Source organism: Taurulus bubalis, assembly GCF_910589615.1.
Source record: "Taurulus bubalis genome assembly, chromosome: 13".
In the NCBI taxonomy this organism is placed as follows: domain Eukaryota; kingdom Metazoa; phylum Chordata; class Actinopteri; order Perciformes; family Cottidae; genus Taurulus; species Taurulus bubalis.
Window position 1 is genome coordinate 19,644,620 of NC_136601.1, and position 17,071 is coordinate 19,661,690.

Genomic DNA, 17,071 nt, shown 5'->3' on the forward strand with positions numbered 1-17,071 from the left:
CCCCTCATCAAGTTACACTCAATAACCCATAAAGGCAAAGCGAAAACTGGATTTTTGTTTTATTCTCTATATAAGGTCTCACGGCCGACGACGCATATCAGAGCAAAGACCAAGACGTGAGGTGGAAGGATCCGCCTGCAGAGACAAGACGGGCCTTTCTCACAGCAGACATTTTGACTTGTAGGAGTAGTGACATCACTAACAGTGTTCCAGTGAGAGACAGCGACCCAGCATGCACCACACCGGACCCTGAAATCAAAGTCTATGGAAGGCTGCAAAGCCCCTCAACAATGCAGACTTTAACTGATCCTTTTCTTTTGTATATTAAACTGTAATCTGAAATGTAACTAGTAACTGTCCCTGTTACATAAAGTACAAACATGTAATATTAAAATAATAAAGTAAAGTACAGATACCACAAAACTATCAAATGCTAGAGTAAATATACTTGTTTCTTTCCAACACTGCGCATTAGGAGGCCGTGACACCTATCATTTATTCCATCGTCATTTTCCTTTAACGCCGTCTCTCCAGTTCTTTGGTTTCACTTCAGTGAAACGTGTCCTCCGTGTCTCCACCAGCATCCTGCACCAGCAGCTGAGTTATAAATAGTTGAATGGATCCGGCCGGGCCCCGGCGGCTACAGTGTGCTGATCCATACTCTCCATTCTCCTTTAACCTCCACACACACACACACACACACACACACACACACACACACACACACACACACACACACACACACACACACACACACACACACACACACACACGCATACAACAACTAATATACACAAATGACAAAGCCTTCCATTTTATGGGAATACCTTATTTTAATGCAAATTTATCATCTAAAGCAAAAAAAAAGAAAAGAAAAAGGCATCTGACAGGTCATTTGGTTTCTTCTGTTAAGCAATCACTTTATTTATTTTCTCCAAACTTTTTTTTTTCTTCACATTTTCTGTTTTATTTCCAAGGTATGTAATAAAAACTAAAATTGGAATTTTTTTTCATATGGAAAAAAAAAAACATTGTGACCATCGACTGTTAACAGTAATCAAACATAAATCGCTGTCATCTTTAAAAATGCATTCACGTGTATCCACCTGAAGACGTACGTCGGCAAAAAACGGCTTCTGTGCAAATGAAAGGGATACATTTCAGGCATTAGCTTCTTAAGAGCGCCCTGTGGCTCACCAACAGCCGGGGTCTTGGTGCCCGTCGGCGAGGCTGAAGGGCGGGGTTAGGGAGGGCTGGAGATGATTGACAGGGCAGGCAGGAGTAGTATTTTACAGAGGTAATCGTCATAAAGTGCCAAGAGAGCCTCACACTAGATGAGCCTGAGATCAAAGTATACCATGCCGTAGATGTGTGTGTATCTATCTTAGTGTCTGTGTGTGTGTCTGTGTGTGTGTGTGTGTGTGTGATTATAGCGAGGCGGTTATGTTTAGAAGCTAGGTACAAGCTGCCCATGGACGGGGTCGGCCGGTCAGTGCTGAGGGTTTCACATCAAGGTCGAGCAAGTGGCAGCAGACAGAGACTTCCATATGGGAATCGAGGCTTTCATTTATAGACGGGCAGAGGAGGGAAACATAGGGGTGGTTTTTAAAAGGAGTGCAAGGTGTAAGGCAGATGAGGGGAGAGGGGTTGATGGGACTCGAGGCACAGAAATCGGGGGGCAGAACTGTTGGAGGAATAGTTATGTCAGCATGTCCCAGAGACAGCAGCAACACAGAGCCGTCCAGCAGGCCGTCAGGCAAGTGTCTCCCGAGTCGTCCCTTCTCCTGTCCTCCACCACGTACACTGGAGAGGGAGAGAGAGAGAGAGAGGGAGGGAGAGAGAGGAGAGGAAGGGGTCAACAAGGTGATACAAGAGGGGAGAAGAAAGGGAGACAATTTGAAAGAAAGTAATTAGTGATTCATTTTCCTCAATCGCATCGAAACGTGGAGATGATTCACGGTCAAAGTCTTCAGCAGGAAGCTGGAGTGTAACCGGGGCCGCTATGATTTCCCTCTAATTGCATTCATCACGGGGAGGCGCATCGCCATGGTAATGCCATGGCAGCCCAGAGCCGTGATCGGGCAGCGTTACAGTTTAGTAACACGAGCGCCGCTGTGAGGCGCCGCCAAACCGGTGAGAAACGAGGAGCTTCCGGAGAGCCGCGCCTCAACCAGACCAGTACTGAAGGCTTTACTTCACCTTCAGTCAATACGTCTAAATAAGTCATGTGACGGGAGTTTCCCCATCTGTTCCACACACATTGAAAAAAAAGAAGAAGTCAAACAACAGGCCCTGAATGAAAACATCTCCCGTTCCTTGTGTCTGTGATTAATCATTCATGTGGAGTGGACCGGCGTCCAGCACAAAGCGACCAGGTGCAGTGACTCATGACACGGGCCCGGCGTGTTACCAAGGTGACCGGGCCCTGGCCAATGGATTAAAAAGAAGCCGGCTCACCACACTGGGCTCGGATAATTAAATGGCTGGTTAATGATTGGCCAATATTTAATAATGAGCGTCTCCTATCAAGATAATTCAGAGCGAGGGCCTCGACAAGCGGAGCACTGCGCTTTTGATCCGCCAGAAGAGGCTTATCTTGATCAGCTACATGAGCAGTCACACCTCACCGCTCTCCTGAACACAAAGAGGTGTTAAAGGTGCTCTCTGGAAGCTTCACTTTGCATATTCAGTTTGAATATTTTATGACCGTGACATGTGTGCTTTTTGTTTCACGGCTTGTGCTCCATTCTGGAGGCTCAGTCGGGAGGTGCTACTGCGCTGGCACACCTTTTATCTTAAACCGGCTTGACTTCACACTTCTGAATCCTTAATGACTCGCTCTGCAGGCTGACTTCTTTTGCTGTTCTTTTTTTGGGGGGGCTGAAACAGCTCAATCAATTAGTCAAAAGACAGAATGAATGGGAAACTGTTGTAATAATCAATTAGGTTACAGGAGGTAACCTAATTGATTAGGTAGCAACAAAGTCAAATATTTTATGGTTGCAGCTTCTTCTTGCTCTGTGAGAAACGGAGACATTTTTCACCACTTTCAAACTTTCGAGCGAAATCAATTCATCCGGACTATAAATGTCAGATGAATTGAAAATGAAAATAATAGGACCTTTTAACAGTTGACATTCTCCCGTGTTGTCAACGTTAAATAACATTATGTTGTCTCCGTTTTATTCAAGTGTCCCATTAAGCTGTGACAGTGTGACAATGAGCAAGCATGAACAATAGCAGGAGCGTGAAACCAAAAGCAGCTTAATGGAATTCAGCCATCACTCATTTTATCCACCTGTGCATTTTCCTTATTCCTTGTGTTAACAAAAGGGCCTGGACGCAGACCGCTGATACCTGCAAGATGAGGGTCACCGACAGCTCTTCTGATTTGAACAGTGCAAAACTGTTCACATGTTATGATAAAATTCAAATGATCCTGTCAATACTTTCCACTTTCTGAATCAATGTTCTTGTATCACAGACATTTCCCACAGATCCTTAAATACATGAGACTCCCACCAATATCAAATAATGTAGACAGCACAGCTAAACGCTAATGTGATAAAAAAAAAGGAATAAATGCCATTTTCAGTAATTAATACCTACTAAAAAGTAATTAATACCTACTAAAAATGTGTATTTCTATCCTTGTGTATTGTATACATGTTACATACATATTGTATACATGTATATATGTATTGTATGTGTATTTCTATCAAACTCTTATCACACTTGATCAAGCCCAAAGTTAGTGTTGTCTGGAATAACATTGGAATAGCTCACGCAGCTATTGGTGATCAGCCCTCAGTAAACAGATAAGCTCGCCTCTCCTTCCTGGTCGTAGCACCCCCGAGACTCTCAGTCAAAACATTTGGTCAAAAGGAAAGTATTTCTAGTTCTACTGTCAGACTATTTTTGGCAAAACACATCTTTTGTTTTGACAACATAATGAATAACCTGGATATTTTGCGTCATTCTCTGTCGTGTGTTCCCACTCACCTGTGTTTTTGGGAGCTTCCCCGTACATTGGCCCAGGAGGGGGTCCCCCCTGCCAGCCAAACTGTGGTTGCGGTTGTCCAGGGTACCCATACTGAGGCTGCCCTGGGCCCGGGTAAGGACCTCCAGGGCCCATTTGTCCTGCAGGGTAGTTGGGGTACGCTGCATTAGGCTGCTCCATGTTCACAGGGTATCCCTGTGGGGGATAACCCTGAGCTGGGTAGCCCTGTGGAGGCGGGCCTTGGGCTGGGTAGCCTGGAGCAGTGGGGCCATTGCCTGGGTACGGAGGGGGCTGCTCAAAATTCATCTTGGGGACAAACGGTCACCTGAAGAGCAAGAAAATAGTGACGCTGTTACTTTTCTAATTTTACTTCTTCTGCTCAGAAAACACTACAGTAAAGAGACAGGCAGAGGACGTGGGTGTACTATCGTGGGTGTAGTATCGTGTGAACATCAATGCCAGCCCTGATTTCAAAACTGGGAGAGTAGAAAATAACAAGTCAATACTCAGGGCAACAAGTCCCATGTTAGAAATTAGTACAACTTGTTTTTCTACTTGTATGCTGACATGCCTGGAAAAGGGAATATCATAGATAATGTACAACACAAATTCTTCATAACTTAAATACCATCATATACATTAGTGTGTTATAACAAATGTAAATAAAAAAAACTATTTACAGTTAGTAGAGAGATAGTAAGTTTGTAATACAATAATAGTATACACATTTTGGGTTTACTACATATTGAACTGTGATGCTTAAACAGTCCATCATCCTACTAGTTTGCAGTTAACGTCATGTGAATGCATCCAAATTCTATTGCAGAATCAGAACAATGTGGTATTGTATCGACCGCAGTGTGTGTGTGTGTGTGTGTGTGTGTGTGTGTGTGTGTGTGTGTGTGTGTCAGCCGCGAGAGTCCCATTAGACACTAAATTCCTCCGAGTCCAGCCATAAGAACACAACATTTTCAGACCAGCACACAAATGATGCAACTGTTTCCCACAACAGCTAAGTGCAGAGCTCCTAGTTGCTCCCTTAACTCGTCTCCTGCCTTCTCAGTCTCACATGGCGATCACGGGAGAGACAAGCCCAGCATATCACCGTTTGCATGTTGAGTGTGTCTTTTGAGTCCACGGTCAATCACCGGTCACAGCCGAACTGCCAGAGATAAGCACTATTTTCTTAGTGTTCACACGCAGACTTTACAAATGGAGGAGTCAGCTTCACAGACTGCAGGGCGAGGCTAATCAAATGAACCATGGGAAAGAGAGAGAGACATTACAGTGACCAAATGACTCTGCTTGTATCTTCACACTTTTCTCTTTACGAAGACACACAACAACATCACACATTCATAGTTTCCGTGTGTGTCGTGAGACCAACACAATGCGGCAGAGGAAAGGTTTTGATGCTGTTGCCGATCCAGGAACTGTTCTTTATCTCTAAGGCATTACGGAAAGTCCAATAAATGTTGGTGACCAGCTTTGCGTCTAAAGGTTAACGTTCCACTCTAGACCTCGTGAGAAGAAAGTGCGTTTCCCAACCTATTGTTTTCTGATAAGGCGGATCTGGGTCCTTCGCGACCCTCATGCTAGCCCTCATCACTGGATTTGCTCATGTAGAACAGCCACAGCAAAAGACAGTGGGCCAGATGGAAAACTCTGCTAGGCCTCACTGGATTCCTCTGTCACGTTGTATATGTACACTGTAAACACCTAAATAGCACTCCAACTCCGTTCTGCTCAGCTTCTCCATCCACATCCTATCCTCCGCATATGACAAAGCAATGCCGTAGCTGTAAATTTCTCCAATTGGTAGACAATAAAACGGTTGCCAATTTGGAAAAAAACAACATTGTATTTATTGGGTTCAAAGTATAATAACTCTCTTTAATTACCTAATTTGGTAATACTATTAAGAACATGGTTTAAAGATAACTCTTGGGTAATATGAAACAGAACAGAGTACATTTCATAGAAGAAAAGAACTGTTAATGGAGTACCTCCTGCTTTAACGTCAGCTGTAAGCTTCTCTGTGCAGCGCTTTTCAAAAAGACGTCTGGACATTTTACCGCCTGACAGATGGCAAGGCCTCTGTAACTATGGTTACCATGCTCCAGGGAGAACCGACTGATCCCTGATGGTTTGTTTTTATTGTACCTTGAGGCAGCGAGGAGTGGTGAAATAACACAATCGCCAGATCGCTCCCTGTTAACAGGGAAGCGTTGATGGCTGTCGAATCTTTGCTCCACCTCACAAGTCATTTGTGACTATAAAGAGTGTTACATTACCGGCTGACAGCTGAGAGGAGCTTCTTTCAAAAGGGACCTGACAAATAATCAGTAATCTGACACCAGTAAGGATGTTTACACGGCATCAAAGTTCACCTTGTGGGTGACCGTGGCTTCATTGTACCCATATAAATCTGCACCGGCCTTTGATATAAGATTATGTTCTGATGAGATGTGATTTGATTTACAGGTCTCGTCTTTCCCTGGAAGGCTTGCAGTGTGTGTGTGCCTGTGTGTTAATTTGTTTGTCATTTGTTTGCCAAGTGAATGAGTTTGGACGGATTGTTTCCACAATAGTATCACGGAGATAGTATCACGTACAGAAAGTGCAGTTGAGAAGTCTCTCTGAAAAATTGTATTAGTGACCAAGGAGTAAACAGACGTAGTCAGTTCACTAACATACACGTTTCTATAGGCAGCATTAAACAATGTACAATAACAAATAAGCCACCTAACCGCTGGAAGTTATTAACCCAAAACAATACCTTTGTAGACTACATAAAGGACAGAACAAAGTAAATGATCAATTCTGTGAACCCGTTCAGGGCTGCTGGCATCAGCTCCTGTTAAACTGATTTCGTAAATGCCAAGTGTCATGGATGACAAGGAAACTGAAAAACCTTCCCCTTATTATCAACAAGTTCCCTTTCTTATGTAGGAGTGGAAATGTATTTTCCAAACGAAGTTGACAATGTGATGTCAAATTGTATTTAATGTCATCCATTTCTTGTCACTGTACAATACCGTTTTAATATTTTTTTTAATGCGTATGGAGAGGAATGTAAACAGCAACGACAGCAACACAGGGGACTTTTCTGGGCAGATTGCATGGCATCTTGAGGTACTCTATCCAGTAGAAGTATTGCCAAATACTAAAAGAAATATCTAAGGCAGGTCTATAGCACGAGGGATATGATTTTAAAAAAGGTCTTCCTTTAATTGGGACTGTGCTTACACAGCTCTGGAGCCTGGCAGCCTTTGTTTACTTTCTCTACATCTAATGGAGGCGTCACAAGAGGCTGTATGTGAAGACCACAATTAGGAAAAATCAGAACCACAGCCATCTCACACGAAGGCAAACACACGGGCTGAAAAAAAAAAAAAAGGCCACGCACACATATACATGTGTATATATATATATATATATATATATATATATATATATATATATATATATATATCCTTTACCGGTTACAGTAAGAAAATAAAAAAATGAGTCTTTGTTGCTACAAACCTAACGAACATTTAGCCGCATAGCGTTAATTTAAGCTATTAAGCTAGCTTGTTATTAGCTAAATATTACCATTTTTTATCATGGGTCTTTCGGAATAAACAGTCGACTGGTATCAGTATTGTATTAGCAGGCATATTATAATAACGTTATTTCGGGCCACAGTCGGTTATCATTATAATGTTTAAGAAATAGTATACGCTAATAGCATATGGCACCTGCAGGCCCCAGCCCATAGCACTGTTCCGTTTCCCAGGCCCCTGAGTTAATGATGGTCTTAATGTTAGGCTCATAAACACACACAAATAACACCGGAGGACACGTTTTCACCGCCTACCTTTGAATGAATAGTCTGTCGTAAATAGCAGCAATGTCTGTGCGGAAAGAAACTCCTTCTCTTCTCCGAGTTGACAACAATTTGTTACCGCAATGTGCGACCCTCTTGTGTCTAAAAAAACCCAGTGCGTATCGCGCTTGCGGGGCGTGACGTCACTTTAAGGGTATGGCGCGAAGGGGGGGCGAGTGGGCAACTAAGAGCGGTGATTGGTTGACGCGACGGTCGCTGCTCGTGCCGTCCAATCACAAGACAGAGCGATGACCAGTGGCAGCACCTTCTGATCCTCCGACTTGATAAAACATTGAATAGGCCCTCATCACCGAGCCAGTGACGGAATGACCACGAGGAAAGAGAATAGTCAAGATGGGTGACTAATACATGTTAATCATTAATTAGAGACCTTGTTGCTCTCGCCTTCGGATTTAGATTTTGATAAGATTTTGGAACATTTTCAGCTCCTTGACATTCTCATATTATGTTATATTTAATATAACATCCCAATATATGCATATCTACAATTATTTGTGGTGCTCTTATATTGTATCTACATTTCTACGTTTTTTTATTCAACAATGCACCTGTTTGTCTATGGTGCATTACTGGTTTTCTCCCAGCAGGTGTCAGACTATTCCCACTCTATTCCTCTCTGAAGGGCCGGTTGTTGCTGTTTCCTGCACTGTAATGGTCAAGCAGTGAGCTGTTGTGTTGTCATGTAGCTAATTTATTTGCCAATGTCTTTGTTTCATTTGTGTTTTCTGAATTTTTATATTCAACATCACATGCCTACAGTATAAATTCAGCACCTAAATGACCTGATTTAAACAATACTTTGCAAGTGATTTGCTTGTCATTTTTTGACTGTTGCAGTTGTTTTTTTTATCATAAAACATGTATCAAAAAAGCAATGGCACAGAAACGTGGCGGGTAAAGCTTCCGTTTAAAAATGTGCTTACAACAAAAGGACTGAATGCCTAACTAATGAAGTGCTTGACAATGATCTGGGTGACCAGGTCCCTGTGCCTGTGTAATATTGAGTTGTGTTGTTGTGTTCATGGAAGAGCAGCCGATATCTGAGTGCCCAGATTCTGTTGTAACAAGAAGGAGCTGTGGCTCTGGGGGCCTCTCCCTCTGCACACGACGAGCTCTCAGTGAGTGTCACTGCTCTTGTGGGCAGCGATGAGAACGCTGACAGACAGAGTGTTGCACCCATGCATGTGCATACCTCACTGTGAGCGCATGTACATATCCAGCACATGAAAGGGAGTGGTGGAAGACACGTTACTCTATTACAAAGTATCCTACCGTTAGTTACTCTACAGATTAATAACACACAGTCTAATAGACACACGCATGCATGTGTACTTCCCATACATAACAGGGGTCATAGGGTTTGGAGACATGGGTTGTGAAACATCATCTCAGTTTCTCCATCAGACATGACATTACATGAGCACAGTGTGAGCAGACATACAAGCAGCCAGGCAGCCAGTGACTGACAGTGGAACGTAAAAGGGAAACGGTTTCTATTCTGTAAGGTGATACCAGATAGCGACGTGTGATAAAAGCTTGCAGAACAAGTGTGTTCTATTGGTGGCCTGTAACAACAGAGTTGTAGAACAGCAGTGCCCCCCCCCCCCAAGAAACAAGGAGCTGACCTCTGACATACACACGCTAAGCTATATTTACAGCTATTACAAAGTCATGCATGGAAAACATGTTGGTGAAAGGTACTGTTACTTGAGACACATGAAGCAATAGCCCTGCTGCAGCTGTTAGAAGACTGACCTGAGACTATCGAATGAGGCATGTTACAGATCCGGCAACAAACAGCGAAGGAATCCTCAGCTTTATCCTAAGACCAAGTGCATGGCTACACCGAGTATTCTGCATTGTCATTCTGAACCTATTTGTTGTGTCGTGAACAAGGCCACGGTTTGCGTTCAGTGTAGTCTGAGCTGCGTAAAGTCAATTCAAAAGAGTGTTTGTTGTAATGTCCTACACTTTACGACCTTCATATAGTCCCTTGTTGGAAGCTTCCCCTACAGGACCTGAACATATGAAACCAGAAATGAAATATACTCGTCTACGATTGCAGTGTAATCCAAGAAACTGAACACAATCTGTAAATGAAGTGCAGCACATCTAGGCATTGAATAAACCTTTACTGGTGTACTCGACAGAAGTCGCTGTGTGGAACAGTTGGCTTAATTCCTGCGATGGAAAGAAATGCAAAGTTAAGTTTATGTATGTGTGTTCATCATGCATGAGTATAAACATGCAATCCACTTCAGCCCCCACTGTCGCTATAGAGGTGAGCAAGAGGTCCGTGTGTACCAGTGTCTGTTTACATCGTCACCCCGGCAATTTAGCCCGAGCCCACACCAACGGATTCAGCAGGAGCAGCTGACAGAAATAGAGCCTGGCCTGCCGGCCCAGCTCCACCCAACCATCTTACGGGCAGCAGGGGGAGGGGAATAGTTTGCCTGTGGAAAAGGGCAATGGGGCAAGATTACCAGAGTTCATTGAAACTCAGAGGGAATGCAAGGGGTGGTCTTGTGGAGCGATGTTGTTTACGATGGTACAAGGACAATACCATCCAAAACAACATTTCAGGGATGGATGGGAGTCAAACCATCGACTGGTTCTCTACAAGCCAGGATGAAGCTTTTTATATCGGGGGACAAGCAGAACCTTGTGTCACATTTACACACTTATCGTCATATTTTGGATTCAGCGCAATGGGTGATTCCGTTAAATAGCACTCAATACTACTTTTTACCACTGAAAGGTGTGTAATAATATGTTTGCCATATAGTCACAATAAAGCAATATGGGGGTTTGTAGAAATCATCACATTTCTAGACAACAACATAAGCTTTGTCAGATGCATGTTTGCAGACCCTCTTGGCCCTCGCTCTGTGATGGATACCTCGTCCAGAAAGCTTCTGACAAGCCTATGCGTCACTGTCACATGCCCAGTGTTAAACCTGCTAGCAAATTCCAAAGGCCAATTACTGCATGTTAAAAATGACGTACAGTGATTGGAAAGTCAATTCTATCCGGGCAATTCTTTTACATGACATGTACATTAAATATAGGTGATGTTATCATCATGCTGTGGTGCGGATGCATAAAAAGGAAGGCAAATCTCAAATTTTTTGTCCAGAGTGAACACACTTTAAACCTATAATCACAATGGTAGGAGCGCATTTGTCAAATTTTCAGTATCGTACACATACATTCTGCCCGATAGGAAATCCCTGTGGCATTTTTCTCACGTGTGCCAAGAACAAACATACACACAACCTTGTTCAAACAGTACATGCAGGTCAATCAGCATGTTTTTAAGCATTACCAAGACTTTTATCAAAAAGTTATCTTATCATTCTGTACTGCAGCGCGGGTCCAGTCTGGGTCCAGTATTTGCTCAAGGGCAAAGTAACATTATGGCACACAGCAAGCTGGATTTGCATGGGCCAAATACTGAGCACATGCTCGGAGTCTGATCATGAGTCATTTATCAAATCAGAGCATCTTGGACAAAACTCAGTCGACACCTTTGATGCAACGCTAAACGGTTGCCGGTCACACCTGAAGGCCGTGGGACAAAACCAGCTGAGCAGACTGACCCACATCAGTTACTCACTTATGACGCATGGGGACCTGCTTATCTGTTCTCACTCAAAGATATACCCTGACATCAGCAGTAGCTTTGAAATCAAACGTTTTTTGGGGGGTCACCAGGGATGAAACAAATATGCCATCGCTACCTAAACAATTCTCATAGATATTAAATACATCAACGATTACATATTGGAGATAACTGCCTGGTCAAATAGCAGCAGGTGTCCCACCCAGCCCCCACGCTACAGAGTGGTTTCTGTAGGCCTGGTCTTTGAGCTGCAGCTGACCTCATTCCTTGAGAGCAGACCTACGCCTACAGTCAGCCCCCCTAATCTACAGATCAGTGTCTGGAACAAGCAGACATACCTAGCCCTGACTGTGTACACGGGTGGCCTTCAGGATTTTAAGCAACGTGTGCTAATGCGGCACTTTGAATTCACTCCTCTTATTAAAAAATTATCTTTATCTTTCACTAGACTTGTTTTAATGGTCGTGCATCATCAGATGTACATCTACTAAGATATGTTTGACTGATCAATGTTCCACCTTGAGCAACAGAAGAATATATTTATGTTTGACGAATGATAACTAAGCCAAAAGCTATACTGCTTAATCAACTTAACAGGGGCCAAGTCTGTCTACCCGAGTGAGGGAGTTCACTGCAGCGGTGCACAAAAACATTCCATACATGAGACAGTTATGTAACTCATTAAACATGTAGGTTTCTGTGGACACATGCTTTTTCCAGTCACTATAGGCCCACATTAACAGACCAGAGCTGCCCTGTACTCTCTTATAAAACACAAGCGATGAGCTTCAGGGCAAAATGTATTTTATATACACATATTTTCTATAAACAAACATGTATAACTTTAAAATGAGTTATGAGAACTATTGCATTCACTGAATAAAAGAAACAAAAAAAATGCACGGTAAACTAAATTAGCCATATTTTTCCACTTCATATAATGTACACATACTTCATTGTATGCGCCATAAACTGGATGTTAAAATGTATTATCAGCATGCAGCTTTGCAATGAAAGATAACAAACCGTAACTATACTGTAAAGTGTAATAAAGAATAACAATGTCTTAAACATGGGTTTTAAGTAGAAGGCGATGCACATTTAATGACCAAATAAAATACACACACAAGAAATTGCCGGCAGTCTGAACAGCCTTTATTTGAAATTATTCACATTCAGCTCTCCCTCCATACAAAAACAGAAGAAGCTGATTTTCAATAGGCGCTGACCCCCAATATTATCACAAAGAAAGTTAGCCATCTGTTTTTTGGGGGGTGGGGGGATATACACAACAAAACAACTGATGCCTGCAGTGAAAAACTCTACATGTCTTAATGTAATCATCCTGTATTCCCCAACTTAAAAAATAGGCTACATTGTACAATGTTATTTACAAAAGATTAAAAAAAGTTAAATCAAAATGGATTTCTCAATCCTGCTGCAGCTCTGAAGTGAGTGAGCCACTTAATCAGCCCATTAAACTCCATTTCTTTGCTTAACACACTTTTAGGGTAAAAAACACCCTACAGTTTTCCAACTTTTCCTCTCTTTTTTTTGGTTCCTCACAAAAGCCTTTATTTAAAAAAGGTGAAAAAAAGCTTTATATGTAATGCATTACAGTCATGAATGACCCTGGAGGTGTTTTAAATGATAACTCTCCACAGGAGGTAATACCGGAGCTCAGATGTCCATCTCAAACTGGTTGTCATCTGTAGAAAAGGGAGACACGTAACAGTTAAGATTGAGAAAGGGAGGTGTTTGACAATCAGCTGGCAGTTAACATTTGTGTTTGCAGTCAGAACACAACCACACCTTAACGGACTGCAGAGAGGATCACAAAGTACAGACCTTATCAATGCATTCACAACTGGCAAGAAAAAAAACAAACATATTGGACAATATGGGTGTCGCTCGCAAGGTCGCAGAACATGTCATGTGTGTTTACTGACACCCAGACAAGGGAGGCAGAGGAAAAAGGAGGTCAGCACTCCTGGTCTGTACTTTGGCAGGAGGAATGGAGGTTTGATGCATTTTGCTCTAATGAATCTAAACTTGCCCATGAGCCCAAACCGTTGGTTACACTGTCATGACTTTTTTTGGCAATTGATTCATAGGTTATCGCTATCAGAAACTGAAGATTCTGGCAAAAAAAAGAGAAGTGTTTTACTTTCTTCACCCCTTTAGAAACAACAACTGACACCAACATCTAAACATTATAGCATAGCCTATGTTAAACCAGGTGAAATATAAAGCGATGAGTAATTTACCACTAGCCTGATTTTATACGCCTTGCGCAGAGTGGGGGATCTTTTTATTTCATAGAACCACAAAAAGCATTAAAGATGTATGAACACACTGAAATGTGCGTTTCCTAGTTAAGTCCACTCTGCAACACTAATCAAGCTGAGAGAAAACAATAAATAGAATAGATGCCAATTTACCCGCAATGTCCTTCTCTTCCTCCTCGGCCTCCTCCTTGAGATCCTGCAGTTTTCCCATTGGGTGTGTAGCAGGTACTGTCACCCCGGGGATCTGGGGCAGACAGCATGGGGGGGTCCGGGCCAGAGGGGAGTTTCGACAATCCAACAGAAACTTCCTGTCATAAATGATGCGGGTACCTGAAGGCCAAAAAGAGAATCTGGTGTTTAACCTATAACTAAATTAACATCAAATCTATCTTCTAAAAAAGGAAGGGAAGTTAATTATTTGAAGACAAAACACAACTGATTGGATGCTGGAGTAGCCAATAATATAACAGCCTAGTTATTTCAAGAGCATTTTTGCACATTTGGCAATGTGCACATTTGGAGAGTATCATTTTCCTTTACCAGAGGGGTTTGAGTTGGAAAAGGAGGGTTCTGTGTGTATACAAAGGGGAGGGCTGAAGGCTGCCGCTGCCATGAGTTCTTGGAAATCAGAGCACAAAACATTCTCTTTTTGAAGCAGGAGGCCTTGAGATTAAAGCCACATGTGTGTTCTTTGACTGGGTACGACTTAACATTAAGGGCAGATGTGACATGCTGAGGTGTGTGCGCATCCGAAAATGGCTTTTCCTCAAGCTGCGCTGACGTCATTTTACCCTAAAGCTCCACACAAACCCTGCTGCTTTCAACATCGAAGGTTGTCTTGACAAGTCTCATGTCCGTCATCGTCAGGACTTGGACAAACTCCAAGCGAATAACAGCGTCATAAATGGCCTGTTGTGATAAGTTTGACCAGGGCACGACTTCAGTCGAGGAGAGAACTGTCTCTTTATTGGAGTTTGAACCTGCTTAGCCTCGCCACGAGGAAAAACATGTTATGCAATAACTGTGGTGAGCAGTACGTCCTGGACAAAGGGAAGCAAAGCAGAAGTGGGGGGGGCATCAAATTGGGGCGAGGAAAAGGGGGTTGGAATGCAAGCTATAGTGCAAGCAAGGCATTGCAAGGCAGCCGAGAGTGCGGAGCAATTGCGTAAAAAAAATAAAAGAGGTTAAGCAAGTTACACATGACCCCAGCAGAGTGAAATGTGTTGTGGAGCAAGATAGATAGATAGATAGATAGATAGATAGATAGATAGATAGATAGATAGATAGATAGATAGAGCGCTCACACTACCCGTGCATTACATACAGTAAGTTTCCTTCCACTCCCTCCTCTTAACTTGTACAGAATGTTCTCTGCAGTTCCTGAAATGCAAAGCAGAGAGCAGCGGGGATAGGACGGCTGTGGCTCCTCCACCCTGCAGGGTCCAACCCCTCTGCTACCCCAAGTCGGGTAAAGACAGCTCTGGTTGTCTTTACATTTCATTTAGCTGACGCTTTTATCCAAAGTGACTTACAATAAGTGCAATTCAACCATGAGTACAAACTCAGAACAACAAGAATCAAGAAAGTAGAATTTCTTCAATAAAGTTAAACTACAAAGTGTTATCAGTAAGTGCCATTTAAGTGCTACTACGGTGCTACCTTTCCTATTCAAGGTGTAGTCGAAAAAGAGTTGAGTTTTCATAAGTGTTATGTTCATGCCAATAAACATGTGTCACGTAAGCCAAAGTTACCACAGCTTCGCTATTGGCAATGGAAATATACACACACATATGTTACTATGTATTCGATAGTAATTTGAAATAGAGTAAGAGTAAAACCTGTTCTTATGCATGCGTGTACTTCACGTTAAAGCCCTACGTGCTTCCGTTGTTTGGTTCACTTTGCCAAAATCAACAAATGACAGGAAACCTGCTGACAACGTGAGGGGCTGCAGCCAACTGTCACCGTGCAGAATGTGAACAACAAGCCACTTCACCGACTTCACCCCATTAGTGGTGACCAGTTCTTTGCCTTTAAATATGGTTATTTAAACAGCGATTTGAGCATAAACCGATACCCTTTATCAGCGGTTTTATGCTCGTTTTTATTGTCTGCAGCTTCTCGCGAGACCGTGGGGTTTTAGGCATTTTCGCAAAGCTTAACAGTGTCCGTGGTGTGGCCGCATTTCGGAAAACAAGAGCAGACTAAATAGGAGCGACCTCGCGAGAAAGCGTCTCGCGGTTCTTACCTCCGGGCGTGGTGGAGAAGAGGGTGCCCCCGGGTGTCTGGCTGTAACAGTCGGGTAGCTGGGACCAGTCCTTCAGGGTGAGCGTCCTGGTGGGTATGGGGCAGCTTTTCACTTCGTTTGTTCCGGTCGACATGCTAGCTGCTGCAGGTGGAGTGGGGCGAGAGTCTTTTTAAAAAGTCCTCGACCTCGCTGTGTAACGAAGACGGACGGAACTGCTTTACGGCAAACGGAGGAGACGCTTTGCGACTGTAACTCGCTAACGGATAATTCAAGAGCTCGAGCTCAGGAGAGTTTCGGGGGGTGTCCGTCGCTACAAGCAGCTACCATGTGCTGTATTTGTACTACACACGGCTGCAGCAGCCACTCGTGATGTTTTTGTGCAAGGGCTCTGAGACACGTGGGGCAACGGCTATGTGGTGCGAATGTTTTCCTGTACAAGACAGCCAAAGGGGCGGTGTTAACAAAGGAGGGAAGAGAAGGGGTGGTTCTGTAGAATGATTATCTAGTTTCATGATGAGAACACACACGTTTTAAAGAAACATTGTCTATCTTACACTTAATTAAGGAGAAAATGCATCGTTAAAACGTAAATATGTGATGTTACCGCATTTGTCAGCACTTAACAAGCTGATACCTTCCTGAAAAGCGTCTGTGTTTTGGCTATTTAGTTTAGGGGAACACACAATTATCTTTTGGTGAATGGGCTAAAATGAATGACCAAGAAATGGCATGGTTTTCAGAGTTGGGCCAACCTGAGCATTAAAAAAATTGCGATACATGTCTTCTCTGGTTCACAAATCAAGCGCTCCGCCGCCTCCACCGGTTACTCACTCGGCTACACTGCCCCCTACCGGCGGCGCACGGAGGAGCAGACAGCACGTTCCTCACGAAGTATCGACAGCTGCTTCAGATCGACTTCAACAACAACAACTTTTTGTGTCATTTCCTGTATCTATTCTGTTTTTTTTTTTTATCTATGCCATTTTTGGTATTATTTTCCTATTTGTGTTATTTGTTGGCA

General features: G+C 43.1%; 2 protein-coding genes across 2 annotated transcripts; both read right to left on the reverse strand.

Annotated features, from left to right (window-relative positions):
• Nucleotides 1–819: 819 nt before the first annotated feature.
• LOC306746110 (cysteine-rich and transmembrane domain-containing protein 1) lies at nt 820–7,969 on the reverse strand. The gene is made up of 3 exons (XM_079228980.1): nt 7,863–7,969; nt 4,003–4,325; nt 820–1,803 (listed from the first exon to the last, which is right to left on the reverse strand). The coding sequence occupies exons 2-3, from the start codon at nt 4,304–4,306 to the stop codon at nt 1,700–1,702; spliced, it is 408 nt and encodes a 135-aa protein (XP_079085106.1). The 5' UTR covers nt 4,307–4,325; nt 7,863–7,969; the 3' UTR covers nt 820–1,699.
• Nucleotides 7,970–12,647: 4,678 nt separating this feature from the next.
• On the reverse strand, nt 12,648–16,405 carry eif4ebp3l (eukaryotic translation initiation factor 4E binding protein 3, like). The gene is made up of 3 exons (XM_079228258.1): nt 16,051–16,405; nt 13,956–14,132; nt 12,648–13,223 (listed from the first exon to the last, which is right to left on the reverse strand). Exons 1-3 carry the CDS (start codon nt 16,181–16,183, stop codon nt 13,195–13,197), a joined length of 339 nt encoding a protein of 112 aa, XP_079084384.1. The 5' UTR covers nt 16,184–16,405; the 3' UTR covers nt 12,648–13,194.
• Nucleotides 16,406–17,071: the final 666 nt, after the last annotated feature.

Bases quoted from the DNA above. Each gene is read 5' to 3' on its own strand.
- LOC306746110 (XM_079228980.1), bottom strand. From the start codon at position 4,306: ATGAATTTTGAGCAGCCCCCTCCGTACCCAGGCAATGGCCCCACTGCT. The intron at 1,804-4,002 runs GTGAGTGGGAAC...CTCCCTCTCCAG, and splicing joins GGAAGCTCCCAAAAACACAG to TGTACGTGGTGGAGGACAGG.
- eif4ebp3l (XM_079228258.1), bottom strand. From the start codon at position 16,183: ATGTCGACCGGAACAAACGAAGTGAAAAGCTGCCCCATACCCACCAGG. The intron at 14,133-16,050 runs GTAAGAACCGCG...TTTGGCCTTCAG, and splicing joins CTTCTCCACCACGCCCGGAG to GTACCCGCATCATTTATGAC. The intron at 13,224-13,955 runs GTAAATTGGCAT...CCTTTTCTACAG, and splicing joins GGAAGAGAAGGACATTGCGG to ATGACAACCAGTTTGAGATG.